This window comes from Rhipicephalus sanguineus, chromosome 2 (genome assembly GCF_013339695.2).
Source record: "Rhipicephalus sanguineus isolate Rsan-2018 chromosome 2, BIME_Rsan_1.4, whole genome shotgun sequence".
Taxonomy (NCBI): domain Eukaryota; kingdom Metazoa; phylum Arthropoda; class Arachnida; order Ixodida; family Ixodidae; genus Rhipicephalus; species Rhipicephalus sanguineus.
In genome coordinates, this window is record NC_051177.1 from 96020945 (window position 1) to 96043199 (window position 22255).

At 49.5% G+C, this 22255-nt stretch overlaps 1 protein-coding gene across 1 annotated transcript in view; it reads right to left on the bottom strand.

Moving 5' to 3' along the window:
- The window catches only part of LOC119383436 (acid-sensing ion channel 1C), a 49376-nt gene that overhangs the window by 18912 nt on the left and 8209 nt on the right, over positions 1–22255 (bottom strand). Inside the window, exons 2-6 of the mRNA XM_037651565.2 lie at positions 16652–16890; positions 13837–14033; positions 12286–12446; positions 2533–2642; positions 323–483 (exon numbers count right to left, since the gene is read on the bottom strand). Of these exons, the coding sequence (XP_037507493.1) occupies positions 323–483; positions 2533–2642; positions 12286–12446; positions 13837–14033; positions 16652–16890 (868 nt within the window). The remainder of the gene's footprint in view (positions 1–322; positions 484–2532; positions 2643–12285; positions 12447–13836; positions 14034–16651; positions 16891–22255) is intronic.

The following is a 22255-nucleotide window of genomic DNA, read 5'->3' on the forward strand; positions in this document are numbered from 1 at the left end:
GCGCAACGTAATACCCTGCTCACAATAAAGGGAATTTTCAATCGCGATCGAGCCCCGACTGGGATATAAAGAGTCCCGTGTGGCCGAGGCACAATACAGCGCGAAAATAGATAAGCATGCGACAACGGTGAATACGTCCACTACGTCTGCGTGCCCTCGTTTAGCCGTTTTACGTTGCGCGTGCTTTCTACGTGTCTTACGTTTACGCAAAACTTTCACAAGTTTTTTTTTTTCAGTTCGCTAATTTTATCTCCTTAATTTTACACGTTAGATAAGGGGCGCCACGATCATCAAGCGACGGCTGTATACAATTAAGGCTCACCATTTCGATGCCGATGTAGGTGGTCATGTATGGAGACAAGTACATGCCGTCTTCGTTGGGGTCTGGGCTTACCCCGCGCCTGTGCACCATTACGATCATGCCCATCTCGCTGCTGGAGCGCAGGTACTCTTCCCTCTCGATGTCCAGGACCAGGGTCAAGCCTGAACAGAATGTTTAAGACACCGTACATCCGTGGCATCAGCTCTATGTCCACGAGGCCACTTATGATGGCGCATTCTAACACGTGCATTACATGTAGCTCACTTTATTTTTAGGAATTCACAGTTCTTTTTTTTAATTGAAATATAGGATAGCTGGAGGTGCTAAGAGCTTGAAATGACGTCATGGCTTGCTGGTGGACTTTTCTGGCTGCCTTTTCTAATAGTGTGTGCCGCATCAGGATTGCCAGTTTTACGCTGGTATCTCGTGATTTGACGCGATCGAGGATTGTGGAGGCGTGTGCGGAAGCGCGAAAATGAAGAACGCCTGCGTGAGTATGGCGTCCTTGAAGTTCACAGGTAAAAAGCAGCCGTTTCTTGATGTAACTGCGCGAATTGTGATTACTCGGGGATCACTCACGAACGATCATAAAACGGTTTCTATGCGTATGCGTCCTGTTTTCCGGACTTGAAATCTTCCTATACTTTAGGCCAGGCCCGTAGCCAGGAAGGGAGGGGGGGGGTGGCTAGCCCCCCCCCCCTCGGAAGTTTTGGTTGAAGTAGGTGTTTTAATTTACCAAAAATAAATAATGAAAATTAGGTGCTTTTCTCAAACAGTCAAGGTTTTCAGCAAGTGCCCCCCCTCCCCCTCGAAAAAAATTTCTGGCTACGGGCCTGCTTTAGGCATGGAACTGAACTTTTATTTGTTCAAATAAGTTTAGATGTGGTTTAATTAGCTCATTTCTGAGTTCTGCATGTATTCGAATAAAGCAGCGCAGCTATATTTTTTTGCACCCGCTCTCAAGCCTTCAGCCCATATCACCTCATTAAAAAAAGCTTTCTTTTTTTTAATTATACTACTACACTGTTTGAATAGGCGGAATCGGAGTTGACCCCGAAGTAATGTTTTCTCTAAAATGCAGTAAATGTTTTCAGGCTGAAGAAATAACACCTTTATAGTTCGCGCACCTGTCAATGGATGTTCTCCAAAGCTCTATAACTTACCTGGCTGGTGCGGCTGTAGTATAAGTGTGATAATTGACCAATGTCTACATTCCACTCAGCTGTTTTCTCGATTATGCGAACAGACGCGTTATCACCGGATAGCTCGCATCACGTGTGACACCTCGAGGCCCTTCGCATTGTCAAGACAGCTGGGGTCTTTTAATTCGAGAACAGGGTTCGTATTCACAACATATTCTTAGGCTACAAATTTTCGTAGGAGAAAAATTCCAACCAATCCTGATGCTGTACAAATCATAAGCGAAAGCAATCAGCCGATATCGAAGGGCGTTTACGAACGAATACTTTTGTGAATTCCGGCCCATATTCCGAGGTGCAGTCATTCATTTGTACACCCTTCCCATCTTTTTTTAACAGTATCGCGCGAACGCTGAGCGCCGGATATGGTAGTGCCTAATATTCTCTAAAGGTAACGAGATACTGCCGACGATGCGCTAGCGCACGGAGCACACTGAACTGCGAGCGCCGTCTGCTACGCCGCTTACTCCATCCGCTATTTTATTATTTTTCTTTTCTTATGAACGCCTTTCAGAGATGAATTGCCTCAGCGCTCGTGCGAAAAAATTGCAAGGGTGTACATAATAATAATAATAATTGTTGAGTGTGTAACGTCCCAAAACCATGATACGATTATGAGGGACGCCGTAGTGGAGGGCTCCGGAAATTTCGACCACCTGGGGTTCTTTGACGTGCACCTAAATCTAGGTACACGGGCCTCAAGCATTTCCCCAGGCTCCATCGAAAATGCGGCCGCCGTGGCCGGGATTCGATCCCGCGACCTTCAGGTCGGCAGTCGAGCACCATAACCACTAGACCACCACGGCGGGTGAGGCGTATATGTATTTACTTTCCAGTAAATACTGCACAGCAAATACTACACATGTGACACATATTCTGTGTCACGTGTGTTTGCGCAGCGTAATTCATTAAGTACATATTCCGTAATTTTCCAGTTTTATACTTGTCACTTCGTTCTCTAATTGCGCAGGCGTATCGGTAAGGTATCGCCCGAGGACAGGTTTTGCTCACCGTCAACCGGCAAGTTGCTCGCTTGATAGGAGATCTTGGAGGCGTTGAAGTTTGAGCAGAAGATGCAGTAGCACAGTCCGAAGGTGGGGTTCGTTGTTGTTTCGTACATGCTGCAAAAACAAGGGCGTCAAAAGGCCAATAAGACTCTGTAATAGTAGTACTATCAACACAAACAAACAAAAATATAAAGAAAATTTACATAAGTGAAATGAAGAATTCACCCCTTAGGAGGAGACAGCTCGAAAGTCTCATATAACGCCTCAATTTCACATTGTGTCAAGATGAACAAAGAAACATTCATTTTTAGAACAAGGAATCGCATTCGCAACTGCAGTTGAAAGGAATAAATAAATATATAGAAACTTGTGCGCGCAAGAAAGGTTTAACTTCCTTGATGTATACAAAGGATATGCATTATTTCTGTTATTTCCAAAGTGCACTTCAAATCCAAATTGTATGTCTACATCTACTCCCCTATCTCCCCTAATTCGCCAATACTGCCCCCTACTACTACTCCCCTACTCCCCTATTTCGCCAATACTGAAGTATTGTTTTTCTTTCGTCCGCATTGCTGTGCAGAATACAGGCCGAGTACGGCTTTGCTGTTGTTTCGCTGGACGCCTGAAGTATGGCGTTACGTACAAGTGTCTCACTTAAGTAGATACAACAGCGAGAAATCAAAAGGGGTGAAGCTTACACCAAGCAACATCAAGTTAGCATGATAAGTTCGAAGTGCAAACTATATTAGCGGTCTTCCATATTATCTATGCCGATTTCTAAAAGCAGAGCTTCGTACGCCTCCGACATGTGCACTTAATGTTTCGCCTATCGATCCGCCATGCTTTACGTTCAAGCTGCTATTACCACGGTTAACGCATTTGACTAAACGACGTGTCACCATTGTAGTTGCGCAGTGGTACTGGTCTGTAGCAATGTTTGGTATTTGATGCAGATATTTACAAGGTTCCCTTTCTTGTGTAGAGCGCAATGATGATCTCCTTTTACGCTACTACGCTTTTATAGGCAAATACACTTTCACGGCTGAGCTGAGGACGGGCGAACTTCAAATAAGTCGCTCCCATCGCCAGAATTTTTTCTGGCGCAAGAAGTCGAACCAAACATGCCGATGTCATGCCCCCAAAAGGACCTCTCTCTCTAAACCTAGAATTCTCCCAACTGGACGCCAGAATACCACCTTTTCACCAGCGATGCGCGCGGCCCGCCTAAAAGTCGAACTGCGCGAAAGGTAAGGAAGGAGGCGTGGTTCGGATACGCCAGAAAAAAATCAACTATCCGGTGCCACTCAACACTCAAAAGTTACCCTTCTTCAAGCTCCTATATATTCTCCAAACCGTGCACGGATCGCAAGTCGGCGCTTCTTCAGATGACATCGGTCTCCGCATTCTTCTCAGCGACTGTTCTTATTTTCCTCTTTTGTTTATTCCCAAGTCTATTTCCTGACGAATAACGCCTGATATATGTGAGGGGTGTGCAGAGTTGTGAAGAATGCAGTTCGCTGGAAAACGTTTCTGCACGTTGCCTATGCGGAGATATCATGTTCCACTTGAAGAATCGGTAAAAGGTAATATATAGTAGCCGGTGCAGATGAAAGGCACAAATATACTTTGAAGAGTCTGAATTCTTCAAATAGAAGGAACAAACGACTGCTTGGAAAGCGCATGTAAGATTTCGCATGGGAAGGAAGCCGAGTTCAAAGGAACATGGTGTCAAAGGCGCGCATTTTGTAGAACGCGTTTTTTTTTTGTAATACATATATGATGCCAAAAACATTAAAAGATAACGCCAAGGAACGGTGAAAGCACTGCGGGACGCTGTGTTGCACGGATGCAAACTTTCTTTTCGAAAAGCCTGCCGCTCCTTTGCAAGATCCAGTCATATTATCTAGCCTAAAAGTATGCCTTCAACGCGCGTCATGTTACAAAAGGCGGTACACTGCATAAAGTCTTCATCAAAGCGAGCACGACTTCGAAACTTTGAAACCGAGCGTTCCGAGGTATGCGGCATGCATCCTTCGACTAGCGCTATACCTGTTTATTATTCTCGCACATTGCTGTATTACAGACCAGTAGTGGCGCAACGTTGTTCTTTTTTTCCCCCTATGACTCTGTATAATGTTCTCATCAACCGGCCGCGCTGACCGACTGCATGATAATTGTGGCAACATAGCCGGACAGGGGCGTAGCCAGAAATTTTTTTCGGGGGGGGGGGGGGGGTCAACCATACTTCGTGCGTGCGTTTGTATGTGTGCGCGTATATATACACAAGCAAAATTGCAAAATTTCGGGGGGGGGGGCTTGAACCCCCCAACCCCCCCCCCCCTTGGCTACGCCCCTGTAGCCGGATTATACGCTATAGCCAGTAAATGTAGCATGTATTAGCGCGACATATGTAATAAAAGAACGACAATGCACACGAACAGACAGATATATGAGCATCAGCGCCTATCTATCTTTTCGTGTGTGCTGTAGTTCTTTATTATTATTGTATATGTGTAGCGCCAATACATGTTACATTTAGGGAACACCCACTCGCCCGATAAGCAACCCTCCTGAGCTATAGTAAATAACGACGATGACATAAATGTATTTAGAGTATACCGAATGAATGGTTTCGTTATTCCGATTATGATCGCCGGATTGGTTTCGTCCATGTTAACATCAAGGGCGCTTGCTGGCACTCGACTATAGCGTAAAGGGAAGATGTGGTCGTCATCAGTTGTCGTCATCGTTTAACCTCGGTCGCCGCGTCGCCTAATGCGATTTCGCTGCTTTTCCGTAATGACCATCGTGGTAATGACTAGCTGTGGCACAAACGAGTCCCTTTCAAGCTAGGGGGCCGCGCGCGGCCTCTATCGTTAAAGTTCTGAATTGTGGCGTCGTAAATCTCTTGCGTCATTAATCGCAGCTGCACGATTTGCGTGTTGCGCATCTACCGCGCAATATATATATATATATATATATATATATATATATATATATATATATATATATATATATATATTGTCACGTGGTCGTGACGTCGACGAAGACAACAGTCAGTACGTCCGAGATGAAACTGTTTATTTGGCCGAACTTGTGGCCGAGAAACTGAGAACTAGAACTACAGCAATACACGCTGTACAATGATAGCGGCGAACAGGGCGTCGTCCGTCGATCAACTGACAAGCAGTCAAGCGCGTCGGCTTTTATACAGGCGCCATCGAACTTTCCAGCGATATCGCTGTTGGCGACGTTATCTCTCGACAAAGCTGAAACATTCTCGTGCGGCGCGCAATCTTACGGATTGTTCCAAAACAATCGTGAAGCTTCCTACACATCACGGCGATGCCTGCGCAGCGCGTTGCCCACAGTCTTTGTGGGTGAAGCTTCAACTCATGAAATATAAGACTCGCGGCAATGCCCCCCTCTGAAAAAGCATCGTCCCGATGCTTAAAAAAAGAACATGAATACATGCAATACTAAAGAAAACTAATAAAGAAAGCAAACATTAGAGTCCTCAGGTGCGTTAACGAGCATAGTACGGTTTAAGGCGCACCACATGCACGACCTCGGGTCGAGCTCGGCGCCTCTGAGAGTTCGTGATGCCGTCGGGGACAACCTCGTAGTCGAGTGCGCCGAGACGTCGAAGTACCCTGTACGGTCCGAAGTATCGTCGAAGAAGCTTCTCGCTCAGTCCGCGTCGTCGTATTGGCGTCCAGACCCAGACACGGTCGCCGGGCTGGTACTCGACGAAGCGTCGTCGAAGATTGTAGCGACGGCTGTCGGTGTGCTGCTGGGTCTTGATGCGCAAGCGGGCCAGCTGTCGAGCTTCTTCGGCACGTTGTAAGTAAGCGGCGGCGTCGACATTTTCTTCGTCGGTGACGTTGGGTAGCATGGCGTCGAGCGTAGTTGCCGGGCTCCTTCCGTAGACCAACTTGTACGGCGTCATCTGCGTCGTTTCTTGGACGGCCGTGTTGTAAGCGAAGGTCACGTACGGAAGGACGGCGTCCCACGTCTTGTGCTCAACGTCGACGTACATGGCGAGCATGTCGGCGATCAGGGGCGTAGCCAGAAATTTTTTTCGGGGGGGGGGGGGGGGGGGGTTCAACCATACTTTATGTATGTTCGTGCGTGCGTTTGTATGTGTGCGTGTATGTATACGCAAGCAAAACTGAGAAATTTCGGGGGGGGTTTGAACCCCCCCAACCCCCCCCCTTGGCTACGCCCCTGTCGGCGATGGTCTTATTTAGACGCTCGGTGAGGCCATTGGTCTGCGGGTGGTAGGCGGTGGTGCGGCGGTGGCTCGTCTCGCTGTACTTGAAGATCGCCTGAGTTAGGTCCGCAGTAAAGGCGGTACCTCTGTCTGTGATAAGGACCTCTGGGGCGCCATGACGCAAAACGATCTTCTCCACGAAGAACTTGGCTACCTCGGCGGCACTGCCTTTGGGCAAGGCCTTCGTTTCCGCGTAGCGGGTGAGGTAGTCAGTCGCTACGACGATCCACTTGTTGCCGGAAGTCGACGTCGGGAACGGCCCCAGTAGGTCCATCCCGATTTGCTGGAACGGCCGGTGAGGTGGTTCGATTGGCTGCAGAAGTCCCGCTGGCCTAGTCGGCGGTGTCTTCCGTCGCTGGCAATCTCGGCAAGTCTTGACGTAGTGGGCGACGTCGGCAGCAAGGCGTGGCCAGTAGTACTATTCCTGTATTCTGGTGAGGGTGCGGGAAACACCGAGGTGTCCAGCCGTCGGGTCGTCGTGTAGGGCCTGGAGGATTTCTGGTCGCAATGATGAGGGCACGACAAGAAGGTAGTCCGTTCGAAGTGGCGAGAAGTTCTTTTTCAGGAGAACGCCGTTCCGTAAGAAAAACGACGACAGTCCTCGCTTGAATACCTTCGGAACAACGGCGGTCTTGAACTCGAGGTACTCCATAAGGCCCCCCAGTTCTGCGTCGGCTCGTTGCCTTTCGGCGAAGTCGTCGGCACTTATAGTTCCGAGGAAGCAGTCATCGTCGTCGTCTTGCGGCGGCGCGTCGACGGGGGCACGAGAGAGGCAGTCGGCGTCAGAGTGTTTTCGTCCGGACTTGTACACGACGGTAATGTCGAATTCTTGAAGCCTCAAACTCCATCGTGCGAGACGACCTGAAGGGTCCTTCAAGTTAGCTAGCCAGCATAAGGCGTGATGATCACTGACAACTTTGAAGGGCCTGCCATAGAGGTAGGGGCGAAACTTTGACGTAGCCCAGATGATGGCAAGGCATTCCCTTTCTGTTGTGGAATAGTTGGCTTCTGCCTTGGATAGTGACCGGCTAGCATAACTGATAACCCTTTCAAGCCCGTCAGTCTTTTGCACAAGGACGGCACCGAGTCCTACGCTGCTAGCGTCGGTGTGTATTTCAGTGTCGGCGCAATCGTCGAAATGTGCAAGTATGGGTGGCGCGTGCAGGCGTCGTTTAAGTTCCTCAAATGCTTGCACTTGCTCCGATTCCCACCTGAATTCCACGTTAGTCTTCGTGAGAAGCGTCAGTGGTTCGGCGATGCGTGAAAAGTTTTTGACGAAGCGTCTGTAATAGGCGCATAAGCCGAGAAATCGGCGCACGGCCTTCCCGTCGGTGGGAGGCGCGAAGTCGGCGATGGCCGCTGTTTTCCGCGGGTCTGGGCGCACTCCAGACTTGCTGATCACATGGCCCAGAAACAAGAGCTCGTTGTACGCGAATCGGCACGTTTCTGGCTTCAGGGTCAGTCCAGAGGCCTTGATTGCTTGAAGTACTGCCTCGAGCCGCCGGAGATGCTCGTCGAAGGTCGAGGAAAACACGACGACGTCGTCCAAATACACAAGGCACGTCTGCCACTTCAATCCGGCCAGTACAGTGTCCATGACGCGCTGGAACGTCGCAGGTGCCGAGCAAAGACCGAAAGGCATGACCTTGAACTCAAAGAGGCCGTCGGGTGTTATAAAAGCGGTCTTTTCTCGGTTTCTCTCGTCTACTTCGATCTGCCAATAGCCGGTCTTGAGGTCCATCGATGAAAAGTACGTCGCGTTGTGAAGTCGATCCAGGGTGTCGTCTATCCGTGGAAGGGGGTACACGTCCTTCTTCGTGATTTTGTTCAGGCGCCGATAATCAACGCAGAAGCGCGGTGTCCCGTCCTTCTTCCTCACTAACACCACGGGTGACGCCCACGGACTCTTGGACGGCTGGATGATGTTGTCGCGTAGCATCTCGTCGACTTGTTTCTTTATCGCGTCGCGCTCTCGAGTCGAAACTCTGTAGGGGCTCTGACGGAGTGGTCGAGAATTTTCTTCTGTTATAATGCGGTGCTTAACAAGGGGCGTTTGTCGGACCCGCGATGACGACGAGAAACAGTCCTTGTATTGCAGGAGCAGGGTTTTGAGCTGGTCTTGCTTGACCTTCGGAAGGCTCGGGTTGACGTCAAAATCCGGTTCGGGACCTCTATTCGTCGAAGCAGGTTCGGCAGCATCGAAGAGGGCGAAAGCATCGCTGGCGGCTACACATTCGTCGACGTAGGCAACCGTCGTACCAATGTTGAGGTGCCTATATTCGTGGCTGAAGTTTGTCAGCACTACCTTTGCTTTACCGTCACGCAGTTCGGCTATACCTCTTGCGACGCAAATTTGACGGTTCAGGAGTAGTTGCTGATCGCCCTCGATGACGCCTTCAAGGTTCGCAGGTTTTTCGGTGCCGATGGAAATAATGACGCTGGAGCGGGGCGGAACGGTCACCTGCTCTTCTATCACATTCAATGCATGGTTCCCTGGCGTCGCGTGGGGCGGGAGCGCTTTGTCTGAGGTTAGCGTTATCGACTCAGATCTCAGGTCGATGACGGCGCCGTGGTCACTTAGAAAGTCCATTCCAAGTATCACATCCCTAGAGCAATTTTGTAGGATTACAAAGCTCGCAGGATAAGTCCGGTTATTGATGGTGACTCTCGCCGTGCAGACACCAATAGGCGTTATCAGGTGGCCTCCAGCTGTCCGGATTTCGGGTCCACTCCAAGCGGTCTTTACTTTCTTCAGCTTGGTGGCAAACGGTCCACTGAGGACAGAATAGTCGGCTCCGGTGTCGACGAGAGCTGTGACGCTGTGGCCGTCGATAAGAACGTCGAGGTCGCTAGTTCGTCGTCTCGCGTTGCAGTTAGGTCGTGGCGTGGGGTCACGGCTGCGTCGGTGTGTTCCGTTGCTTCCATTTTGCGTCGTCGGGTCTTCTTCAGTCCGTGAGATTTCGTCGTCAGGGGTCTGTCTGGTTCGCGTCGTGTTCTGAAGGTTTCGTCGCGGCGTCGTCGTCGGCGGCGGAGGATCTTCGGTAGTTCGTCGTACAGCAACCGCACCTCCATCGGTTGCTGCCCTTAGTTTTCCGGATACGGGCTAGGCGACCGGCCCCGGTTTGGGCCAGTGTACGGCCGGCAGTGCGGTGACATGTAGCGGCCGGGCGACGGCGAGCGGGAAGGTCGTCGTTCTTGCCACTGTGTTCCGGTGAGGTAGTCGTCGATGTCGCGAGGCCGTTCGCCTGGTTGCGGGCGCGGCGCATTGACGGCGAATCCGCGTAGCCCCATCTGACGGTACTGGCAGCGGCGGTAGGTATGGCCGGCCTCCCCGCAGTGGTAGCAGAGTGGGCGGTTGTCAGGGGCGCGCCAAACGTCGGTCTTCCTCTGGGCGTAGCGCGGGGCATAGCGCTGGGCGACAGGAGGACGGTAGGGCGTTGGTGGTGGTGGCGGCGGCGGCGTCTGGCGGCCGAACTGCTGCGGCGGCGCGGCGTCTTGACGTGGACGAGGAGCGGGGGCGTTGCGTCGGGCTGCTGCAGCATAGTTCATTGCTTGCAGCTGCGGCTGCGCTGCATCGGGGGTGCCCAGCGACTGCTGGATTTCCTCGCGGACCATGTCGGCGATCGAATCCACTTGAGGCTGCGCTGAAGGCAACAGCTTGCGCAGCTCCTCCCGCACTATCGCTCTGATGGTTTCCCGTAGGTCGTCGGTGCCTAGCGAGTGCGCTTCGGTGTAGCCTGTCGACAGGGTTGAGCGGTTGTATTGCTTCGTCCTAATCTCGAGGGATTTTTCAATGGTTGTAGCCTCATTTAGGAATTCGATGACAGTTTTCGGTGGGTTCTGCACCAATCCTGCAAAGAGGTCTTGTTTCACTCCCCGCATAAGGAAGCGGACCTTTTTTTCCTCAGGCATGGCAGCATCAGCCTGGCGGAAAAGTCGCGTCATCTCTTCCGTGTAGATGGTGACCGTCTCATTCGGTAGCTGTGCTCTTGTCTCCAGCAAAGCAGCGGCCTTTTCCTTGCGGACGATGCTCGCGAAGGTATTAAGGAACGTCGTCCGAAAGAGGTCCCAGGATTGAAGGCTCGATTCATGGTTTTCGAACCACGTCTTCGCGGCGTCTTCTAAGTAGAAGTAGACGTGGCGCAGCTTCTCTTCAGTGTCCCAGTGGTTGAAGGCGGCGACTCGCTCGTACGTCTCCAGCCAGCTCTCCGGGTCTTCAAACGACGATCCACGGAAAGTCGGTGGCTCCCTTGGCTGTTGCATCACTACCGTTGTAGGTGGCAGGGGGTCTGTCATCGTCTCGGCGGTCGATGTGACGGTCTTCGGCTGCCTGGTGTTTTCGGGAAGAAGCCCGTACTCTGGTTGTAGTCCCTTCTGCCGGCGGCTGGTTCGAGGATCCGGGTTGTCCTTAGCGTCGTCTTCTTCTCGGCTTGGGCTTGGGTCAGCGTCCCGCGGTGGCGTCCGGATCATGAAGCAGCACCTCCACCAGATGTCACGTGGTCGTGACGTCGACGAAGACAACAGTCAGTACGTCCGAGATGAAACTGTTTATTTGGCCGAACTTGTGGCCGAGAAACTGAGAACTAGAACTACAGCAATACACGCTGTACAATGATAGCGGCGAACAGGGCGTCGTCCGTCGATCAACTGACAAGCAGTCAAGCGCGTCGGCTTTTATACAGGCGCCATCGAACTTTCCAGCGATATCGCTGTTGGCGACGTTATCTCTCGACAAAGCTGGAACATTCTCGTGCGGCGCGCAATCTTACGGATTGTTCCAAAACAATCGTGAAGCTTCCTACACATCACGGCGATGCCTGCGCAGCGCGTTGCCCACAGTCTTTGTGGGTGAAGCTTCAACTCATGAAATATAAGACTCGCGGCAATATATATATATATATATATATATATATATATATATATATATATATATATATATATATATATATATATATATATATGTTACAATCTCAACTGACGGCGAATAGGAAGGCATTGTGCACTGAAATCACCATATGCTGCGACCTCGACACGGCTGGATTCTGCAATTCGACGCTCAAGATTACCCCTGTATGGCTTGATTCATGGCTGCGCTAAAAACACGGACAATAGAAGAGACGTACACAGGACGGGCGCAAACTACCAACTTTTTGTGTACGTCTCTTCTGTTGTCCGTGTTTTTAGCGCAGCCATGAATCAAGTTACAAGTTTGCACCAACTGGCCCAAATGAAAGCATTACTGCCCTGTATGGCGTTGTCACAATGCAAAAACTACGGGCGTGCGACACACACACACGTTTGAGTATTTCCATTATTCATTTGGTTCAAGAGCACGGTCCCGTATGTGCTTCAGCACCCCGCACATTTCTGGCGGTTTTGACATCACAGTACACAGTATTTGAAATCTTTTTTTCCATCTTAAACAAGGTCGAGCGAGTGGTGAAAAACTAAAAAGTATGTTCGCGACGTGGCTGATCTCACCTGTCGTCGAGGCAGCTCTCTCCCTTGACGGTGCAGTTCAGGACCATCCTCTGCTTAGTGTGTCCAAGAGCGAGCAGTGTCTGGCTGTTGTTGTATTTCCGCGCGACGTTCAGAAATGGGTACAACTCCTCGGTCGTGAAGTTATGTACCGCGTTAATGTCCTGAAGTGAGGCGCATAGAACAGGTAAACAAGGTATGTGTCACATCGCGTATGTAGATATGAGAAGGCGATAAGCATTAACAAAAGACACATCCGAAAATTAACCGCGAATAACCATATCCACTCGCACTCTTGCAATGACCTTTTTTCCTTCTTTTTTTTTCTTGGAAGCCTGCAGTCATGCAGTAGCGTGTGCTAGCGAATCACCATCATCAGCCTCGTCATCATCCTGTCTTATGTCCAAGCAGGACGAAGGCATCTTCCAATGATCTCCAAGCTCCCATGCCCTGCTCGAGATAATGCCATTTTATGCCTGTTATCTGCTTGAAAGCGACGCAATAAAGTGCCGCAGAGCCTGGGGACAATGTTCATGAAGTGTAGATCGGTACGATGTATACAGTTCATTCTTAAGGCTCATTCACACCTGCGACCATTCACAACTGGCGAACAAAAAGCGACTAAATGCGACTGATGTTCACACCACGCGTGCGATTTATACCCGTCGCCACACATAATTCACGTCTGCTCGCGTATGGCTCGCATTGCCATTGCCCCATAAAATAAGCTGACGTCCTGCTCCTGCGCATGTGATTGGTTCAGAGGTTTGCGACTGCAGTCGCGTGACTGAAAAATCGAGCAGCGAGTGATTGAGTCCCAAAGAGGCTATTTGCGACCAGCCGCTTTGCGACTAATTTCATCACGCGACATGTGCTTGTTGCATGTGTGAACGAGCCTTTACAGAGCGAAAAAGGACGGGAGAAAAGGAGACAAGCTGCAACACAAGCCAGGCCCGTAGCCAGGAATTTTTTTCAGGGGGGGGGGGGGGGGGGAGGCACTTGCTGAAAGCCTTGACTATTTGAGAAAAACGCCTATTTCAATTATTTATTTTCGGTAAAACACCATGTATAATAAAAAATTTTTGGTGGGCGCCCCCCCCCCCCCCCTGGCTACGGGCCTGACACAAGCGCTGGAAATCAACTAAAAGAATTTTATTAGAGCGATAAATATAAACCAGAAACCACAGAAACTACGCAGGCGCACAACTGTTACAAAACATCTGAGCCAGATACGAAAACTCATCATCACGTAAGGCAATTGATGATGCGCTCGCGCACGTGTCAACCATTCTCTTGATATGGTAAGCCTCTACCACTTCCCTTGTTCATGTTAAAGAGACAGGGCGTGCAAACACGGACACAAGAGAGTATAGTCAAGGCTTCAAGTTCACTTTTACATACTTGCATTAACAGCGTAGCTGTTTTCTATATTTTCCATATTTTTAACAGCTGTTTTCTATATATGCAGGCGTACAAAACATAAACGATGGATGGCTGAATTGAGCAATGCTCTATAAAACAGTGACCTATTCGAGGAGCTTCACACCTACTCACCATGGGGCCTTCTTGGTCACACAGGATGTTCCTTATGGTACCGTTGATCATATCCAGCGTGTTGGGCGAGCATACAGCAGATTTCCTGAGCGGGTTCAGGTTGCAGAACGTGACAGCAGGCAGTTGAAGGCTGTTGCCTTCGGTCATCGATATGGACACGATGTCGCGGTATTCGAAGTGGTTCTGAAGCGTTTTTCCTGTAATGAAAACATACGGCGCGCTGAGAATTCAACTTTATTGCGTTCGCCTTAGCCGGAATGCACTTAGAGCTAGGGGGCGATCGGAGATCTGTTCGTTCCGCTTGTTCATTCTCCTGGGGAAGAACAAGCGCGCTGATTGGCTGAAGCGGGAGATGCCACTCAAGGCCGGGGGGGTGTCGCCATTTCTTTTTTTTTTTTTTTGCTTGAACTTTTCTTTTTTGGTGACGTCATATCGTGGCATAACGAGTGGGGTGATCGGAGATCTCTGTTCTGCGCCGTTCGTTCTGTACCCATTCTGGCGGCGTACGCGATTGGCCGAAGCCGGAAAAAACCACGTCTCTGAGGGGCGTAGCCATCTTTCTTTTTGCTTGATCTTTTATCCTTTGGTGACGTGATACCGCGTCATAACGAGCATGTCATCTGCTACAAACGAACGGAGCGCGAGACCGTTCGCACGCGTTCTCTCGAGCGAACAAACGGCTTCGCACGGCATGATGCGGCGGTTGCGGCTGCCGCAGCAGCTGATTTGCGCTTGCGACGTGTGCTTCTCTTGCGGTTGGAGGTGCGAGATGCGTTTGAAGACATGAGCGAGTGCGGCGTCGCTTTCTGTTCTCGAAACGAACAGTGCGAACAAAATGAGCGGGCCTGCCTGTGGTCTTACGCGCAGGGACTTCTTAGTTCAAAAGCGCTACCAGCTACTGCCACGTGTCGTCCCGGTCCTCACTCGTGAACGACGGCCCCAGTGGGCACGACGGCGTAGGTATCTGTGGGTGCTCTTTTACAAAAGCCAGCAGAAGCTCCTTTTGACGATTCGACACCCGGGAGCCAAGCCAGACATTCCGGTGGGACGACATCATGAAAAACTGCGCCAACCGCTACTTTTCTCTTTTTTTTTTTTCGCGTGCGCGACTTCACATAGCGAGCACGTTAGAAAAACTAACACCAATAAATATCAGCGCTCAAACCTATTGCTGTTTCAGAAACTGTTTGAACTTGAAAAGAAAAACAATATCTTTTCGTATAACAACTGTATTTATTAGAAGGCGAGAAACACTTCGTTTTGAAATATACGGTCCCCTTGCCGAGGACAAACGATGCGCGTCTACTTCCGGAAAGCTCGCCGTCACCACTTGACGATTGGCTGTCCTCATCCTCTCGGCGGAAGAGAGCTGCGGACCGCCCACTTTTGTGACGTAACACCGCCAGAACGAACGCGGAACGAACAGATATCTCCGATTCACCACCCCCCCCCCCCCTAGTGACATGCAATTCTCTGAGGTGCGACGGTTATTTTCGACGTTTAGTAAAGGGAGATAAAACAGAGTATCGGTCCGTGGATTAGCTTGACGAAGCTAATCTCCGGACGCGCAAAGGCTGAATGAAACTAGAGCCAACGAAGGTTATAAAGACAGCTTGATTCGCGCATTGTTGAAATGAACTAGCCCCGTTACAGTATAGTGACCAGGGGCGTAGCCAAGGGGGGGGGGGGGGGGGGTTGGGGGGGTTCAAACCCCCCCCGAAATTTTTCAATTTTGCTTGCGTATATATACACGCACACATACAAACGCACGCACGAACATGCATAAAGTATGGTTGAACCCCCCTCCCCCCCCCGAAAAAAATTTCTGGCTACGCCCCTGATAGTGACTTGCACAAAGCCAAGTAAAATTGATTGCTGGATATGTTGGATGGAATATAAGGCACACATGATAGCACGGCAAGAAAACAAAGAAGAAGAATTAAGAAGCAAAATGTTAGGCGTCGATGAATCAATGATTGATTAGCACCCGATCTCTTGCCTCCTACATTTTTTTTCTTTTTCTTTCTTAAGTATGCCTCGTCGACGTACCATGTGACACACGGGCGACAAGCACCAATTAAGATTTCCGGACAGACCACCTATAATTGAGAAAGACTTTAATGAAAGGTTGGCACTAACGCAGTGGTAAACACCGGTGCCAATCGTTTCAGATTCGCTGGTTAACCTTTTTTTTTTTTTTACTGTCGCTGCTCCACAATGTGACGTAAGTAGATCTAATATCGTGTAGCCCCGTACTACGCTGCTAAAAAAACAACTCCGAATAGAAGTATTAAGAAGGGTAGCGCTTAACTTATCGCTGGTGAGTTCCGTATGGAGCATATCACGCAGCAATATGGTTTAATCGACGCGTATTACGTTTCAGCGTTCGTCTTCTCTGCCCATTGCTGTGTGCCATCCTGATAGGTGACAATGATGGCTTGTTCCATGAAGCCAGTAATTAGCTAGCCCATCTTAGTTTCGCTCGTGCAACAATATCCCAATAAAAAAGCGCAGCGGCAGGTCTTGTGCACATTGTAAGAAAGGCTAATCGTAACATGACCACGTGTTCACCCGAATTTTCTCGGCGTTAATTTTATCACCGTCGCTCTCCCTCCAAGCTTACAACAGCCAACAATCATGTGTAAGTAACTCATGAAATAATAGCGGCCATTACTTCAAACGCGGCCTCCGCGATTAGACCAGGAAGCGCGCGGCGCACTGCCGCATCTAATCACGGAGGCCACGCTTCAAGGCCCGTGCACACAGCAACTGCACACGTACCCCGGGGTGGTGAATTAACCAGGTGGCGGCTCACCGATGCTGATGACTGTGACGACGAAGAAGACAACGTACACGGTGCAGAATATCCAGAAGCGACAGCGGTTCTCGATGACCACCAGCCGGTCGATGCCCGTGGTGGACTCGGCGAACAGCTCCTTCAGCTTCTCAAGGGGCTTCTTCTCATGGGCCTTGAGACGACACAGCCGCGCTGCCAGCCGGAACCGCAGAAGCAGGCGCCGCCGACGTGCCAGGGCCGCCTCGTGGACCTGGCTGCTGTCGTTGCATTCATCATCATCATCATCATCATTAGTAGTAGTAGTAGTAGTAGTAGTAGTAGTAGTAGTAGTAGTAGTAGTAGTAGTAGTAGTAGTAGTAGAGGTAGTAGTAGTAGTTAATCACTTTGAGGTAGTAAGCGCTTGTCACAACAGAGAGAGAGAGATAAGATTCTTTAATGAAATGCCCGGAGAGGTCAGCCTGGTTTGCCGCCTGGCTCGCTACTCCAGGTGTCGGGCGATTATGGTATATACAATGATCACATATACACCATATACACACAAATAGTACATACAGTCACAAACACACATATATACATAAGAAAAGTCCTTCGCAGGCTTTGGTTAAGCTGAGTGTTCCTCAAAAACGCCAACAGCGCTTTTGTGCTGCGCATCGCACAACTGCTGTCTTGCCACGGGCCGAGAAGGTGCCGCAGCTCCAAGCTCGAGCCGCGTTGCAAATGAAGTGCCTCCTTCAGAATCTGTCGTTCTGCGTCGTAATGGGAACAGTCGCAGAGTACGTGCTTTAGGTCTTCCCGAGTGTTACATGTGGTGCACGTGGGTGAGTCCGACTGCCTGATCTTGTGCAAATTGAAGTATTTCGTGTAGGCAACGTCGAGTCTCAGCCGGTGAATGCAAGTTTCATCTTGTCTGGTTAATCCCTGTGGCATATGAAAGCTACACGACGGGTCTATTCTGTGCAGCGGTCCGTACTGGTTATTGGCATCGCTCCATATTGTTCTCTGCAGATTACGCGCGAACGCAGACACCAAAATCGCTGCGTCTTTTCTTGAAAAGAGAATTTAAATTTCCTAAGATGCTGTGTCATGCGCAGCTCTGGCAGCGGAGTCAGCTAGAACATTCCCTTCGATGCCGCAGTGAGCGGGCAGCCACTGCAGTACTACATCGTGGTGTAGTTCATGAGCATTATTGCCTAGGCGCCTGATGTCTAGGACTAGTTGGTCTTGCGTACGTGGAGATTTCAGGGACTGCAGTGCGGCTCGTGAGTCGGAGAATATCACCCAAGAGTCGGGTCTCTGATCTTTAATATGTGCAAGCGCCCTCCGCAATGCAGCCAGCTCAGTAGCAGCGGCGGATGTACGGTGGCTGAGAGCGGCTGTGATGGTGACATTCGCCGACGGTATCCACACACCTATAGCAGATGATCCATCTGTGACAGACCCATCTGTATAAACGTGACGGCGAATTCCATAGTTGGTGTTAATGTGTTCGAGAGCGAAGTATGTCAACGCTAGCCCAGGTGTGTTTCTCTTGCTCTTGAACCCCGGCACTGTCGTGACTATCGTCCAGGAAGGAAGCTGCCATGGAGGCCCCGTCAATATCGACGGCTTTTCATACGTCGGGGGGAGTAACATTCGCACCTCAGAAATGCTGAGTGAAGCAAGTGGATGATCTTGTACGCTTGCCGCAAAACGCAGACAGACTCGGAGGAACTCTTGCTTCATTAGCAGGGCAGCCGAAAGACGTTTGCTTTCGGTCAAGGTCCCTATTGTCGATGTATTTTTCGGTAAACCTAGGCACACCCTCAAGGCTTTGGCTTGCATGCTCGTGAGCACCTGAATATTTGATTTGGTGAGGCCCTGTAGTGCAGGAAGACTGTACCGCAGCAGACCTTCACATAATGCTGTATACATTCGCAGTAGTGCACTCACGGAGCAGCCTTCAGCTTTACTTGACATCATGCGGAAGATGTTCGCGTATGATGCGAGCTTCTCTTTTAGTGATCGAATGTGAGGAGACCACGTCATGGATCTATCGAAGATCACTCCCAAGAATTTGTGACTTGACACGTATCGGATGTGAGAGCCCGCAATCTTTAACTTGTAGTGCGACATATCCCGTTTGGTAAAGGCAATGGCGGCACACTTGTCGGGTGACATGGATAGTCCACGTGTTCGTAAAAAAGTCTCAATGGATTTAATGGCCTTCTGCAGTCTTCCGCGTAGTACTCGACGGTTGCGGCCACTGCTCCATATGCAGATGTCATCTGCATATAAGGATATCTCAACCGATGCAGGGACACATTTTTCCAGACCAATGAGCGAAATATGAAATAAAGTCGGGCTTAATACACCACCCTGAGCGACCCCACGAGGCACTGTATGAAAAGCGGTGTCGCCGTCTTTCGTAGTCATGTACAGCGACCGGTCAGTGAGATAGTCAGAAATTCAGCTGTACATACAACCACTGACTCCTGCAGACCTCAAAGTGTGTAAGATCGCCTCGTGTGTCACGTTATCAAATGCGCCCTTGATGTCGAGGAACACAGCAATGGTAATGTTATGTGCAAGTTTGTTAAGCCTAATGCAGTTAGCAAGACTGATGACGTTATCTACGCTATTGCGGCCCTTTCTGAATCCCGACATATGTGGGGGATAGGCGTTAGCGCTCACCAGAACCCAATCCAGACGCATCAGCACCATCTTCTCCATAATCTTTCCCACACAGCTGAGAAGAGCTATCGGACGATAGGAGTTTATATCTGTTGGAGTCTTGCCAGGTTTGAGGACAGGGATGATTCGAGCCCGTTTCCAACTATGTTCGAGGCGGCCCCTCTTCCAGCTGTCATTGAAGATAGCAAGAAGATGCATCTTCGCCTTGTCACCCAGATGCGACAGCTCAGCATAGCTGATGGAGTCAGGTCCAGGAGATGATGTTTTGTTTACTGAAGCCAGGGCGCCAAGCAGTTCCTGGAACGAGAACGGCTCGTCCGTCACACTAGTGTCTACTGTCACAGCAGCAGAGACATTCTGTGCCAATCGTGGTATGGTTGCGATCTCCGTTGCTGTAGTTATCTTGTAGCAAAAAGCTTCTGCCATGTCCAACTCACTGACGTTGCGGGATAGTGCAACAGAACTAAAAGGATGCAGTTGTGTCGGCGGGATCCTCAAGCTTCGCGCTATATTCCATATTCTAGACAGAGGTTTCCTGGGATCAAGCTTGGAGCAGAAAGTGCGCCACTGTCGCCTGTCCAGCTTGTCTAGATGACGTTGAATGCGTTTCTGCGTTCGCCTGGCTTCGCGAATGTCGTCTGTAGATAGTGTCCTACGAGCACGCCTCTCAGATCTGCGGCGTATTGCTCGAAGTCTCTCGTACTCAATGTCAGCCGTTTTGCGATTCCCAGGCGGCTTGAGATGCTTAGTGCTACTGTGCTTTGTTTGATATAAATAAATAAAAAAATATAGCATCCACAAATTCGTCGTAGGTCATCTCATATGAGTATGAATCTTCGAGAGTTGCGCTGTACACTTCCCAGTCAGTGCAGCGAAGAATGTTGCCTTTTATATGCTGCAGAGGGCAGCCCAAAGAGATGTACGTTGGCACGTGGTCGCTGCCGTGACTTTCAATATCTGGGAACCAGGTTGCCGCCCGCGTGAGGCAAGAGGAAATCATGGTGACGTCTAGCGCACTGGCTCGATCTCCCTGGTAGAAGGTTGGCCGACCATCGTTGAGAACTACCAGGTCATTTTTGTGAGCTACTTCGAGAAGACGCCGACCTCGTGCAGACGATCTTCTGCCACCCCAGGCTGGGTGACGTGCGCTGAAATCCCCTGTTAAAATGTGCGGTCCAGGTGTCGCATCTAGTACTTCTTGCAGTCTGTCCACGTCAAATCTTGCTCAATGAGGTATATATGCAGCAATCACCGTAAATGTCAAATTGTTTCACTTTACTGTCGCTGCCACATATTCGTTTGACGTGTCAACTGGCAGGTAATGGGCATTAAAAGTCAGATCGTTGCGGACCGCCAACATGACTCTATTGGTATCCACTCCAGTCGACGAAAAAATGAGAGTGTATCCAGAAAGGCGAATGCTGGTGCGCACTCGGGATTCCGAAATTGCGATTACCGGGAAGCGGTGCTTGTGTACAAATTGCCTGAAGTCCGAGAGACGACAGCGGAGGCTGCAGGCGTTCCATGAAAGTTTCCACAACAGTTATCACCTATGTAGTATAACTGAAGGTAGTAACTGCCAAGTTAGTAACTTTACTACCCTGACAAGCGCAAATAAGAAAAGGCAGACCGCGTGGTATTGTCTCTTCATGCAATTACCCTAGCAAATACGCACCACTATAACATCCTCAGACAACAATGTATACAGAGGTACGAACGAACCGTAACCGAAAGCACGCACATAAACAGCACGCACGGAATATCGAGGCTTCTACGCGACAAACACTAACAGCAACCCGAAGGATATATATAGCCCTACATTTTTCGGGGGGTAATTTTGCACAGGTGAGCTAACCATGAACTCAAACTAACATATGGTGTCGAGGAGCGTGTGTTGGGGGGCTAGTTGGTAAGACGAACGCAGACTATTAGTCTGCGTTTGTCCGCACACCATTAGTGTGCCTTCGTCCTGCCTGCTTCTACTCTGGTGCCTCCTCCTAAGCGCAGTTTAAGTTTTCATAATAACATATGATGTTTTGCACCCGGAATTTATGCCTTAGTACTTGCACATACGTGTGCCACGACGTAGCATAAGACTTTCATTCCAACATAATTAAGATAATTATAGTTTGCATAAATTTTTTACAACACTAACAATTACAGCAAACATACCGCAGCCGACAGAGGTAGTAACGTTTACGAACTCGTCATGTACGCAAGTAGTAACCTCTACTAACCGGGTCATTCCACGCCAAACGTCCCAGACATTGCGCTCGACTCTCTCCAGTTGTATTGTAAAAAATTGTGGACGTTCATATCAATGCACTATTTGCCCTCGGAAAGTATTTTTAGGAAAAAAAAATTTTTCTTGTCTGTTACAGTGATTTGAATTTTGCCGTAGTGGGTGAAACATAGGTTGCGAAAAAATACTCTAAAAAATACAATACTTTATGGAACGCCTTAAATATCTGCTGTTTACTTGAAAAGGAATGGCACTATCTTATTATCACCCATTGTCGACCACTACTTTGTCTCACGATGTGCTTTGTGGTGAAGCAATGCTGCAATTCTGTGCCCAATTTGATTATTTTTTAAAAATTCGACGAACATTACAGACAAAATAGAACTATATCACATAGCTGGATAGTTGGCAGTAAGCGTGTCAAAAAAGTATTGAAGTCGATGACCGAGTAGTTTCGAAGTGGAAGGGGCGCAAACATTGAAAAATGTGTGAAATGCTCCACGTTCAGGCACATGTAGAGTGGTGATGCAGTCCAAGTAAAAATGCACGCTTGGTCTCGTTGGGAAGAGCAAACAAAGGAGATTTATTTGTGAAAGTTTCAACGGAGTGTTTTTTGTTTTTGGCGAGAAACAAAAATTTATGTTGAGCGTTCGCGGCGTGCCTGGGCGCCGGCCCGTAAGTCCGCTTCACTGCGCCGCCACTGTTCCTTG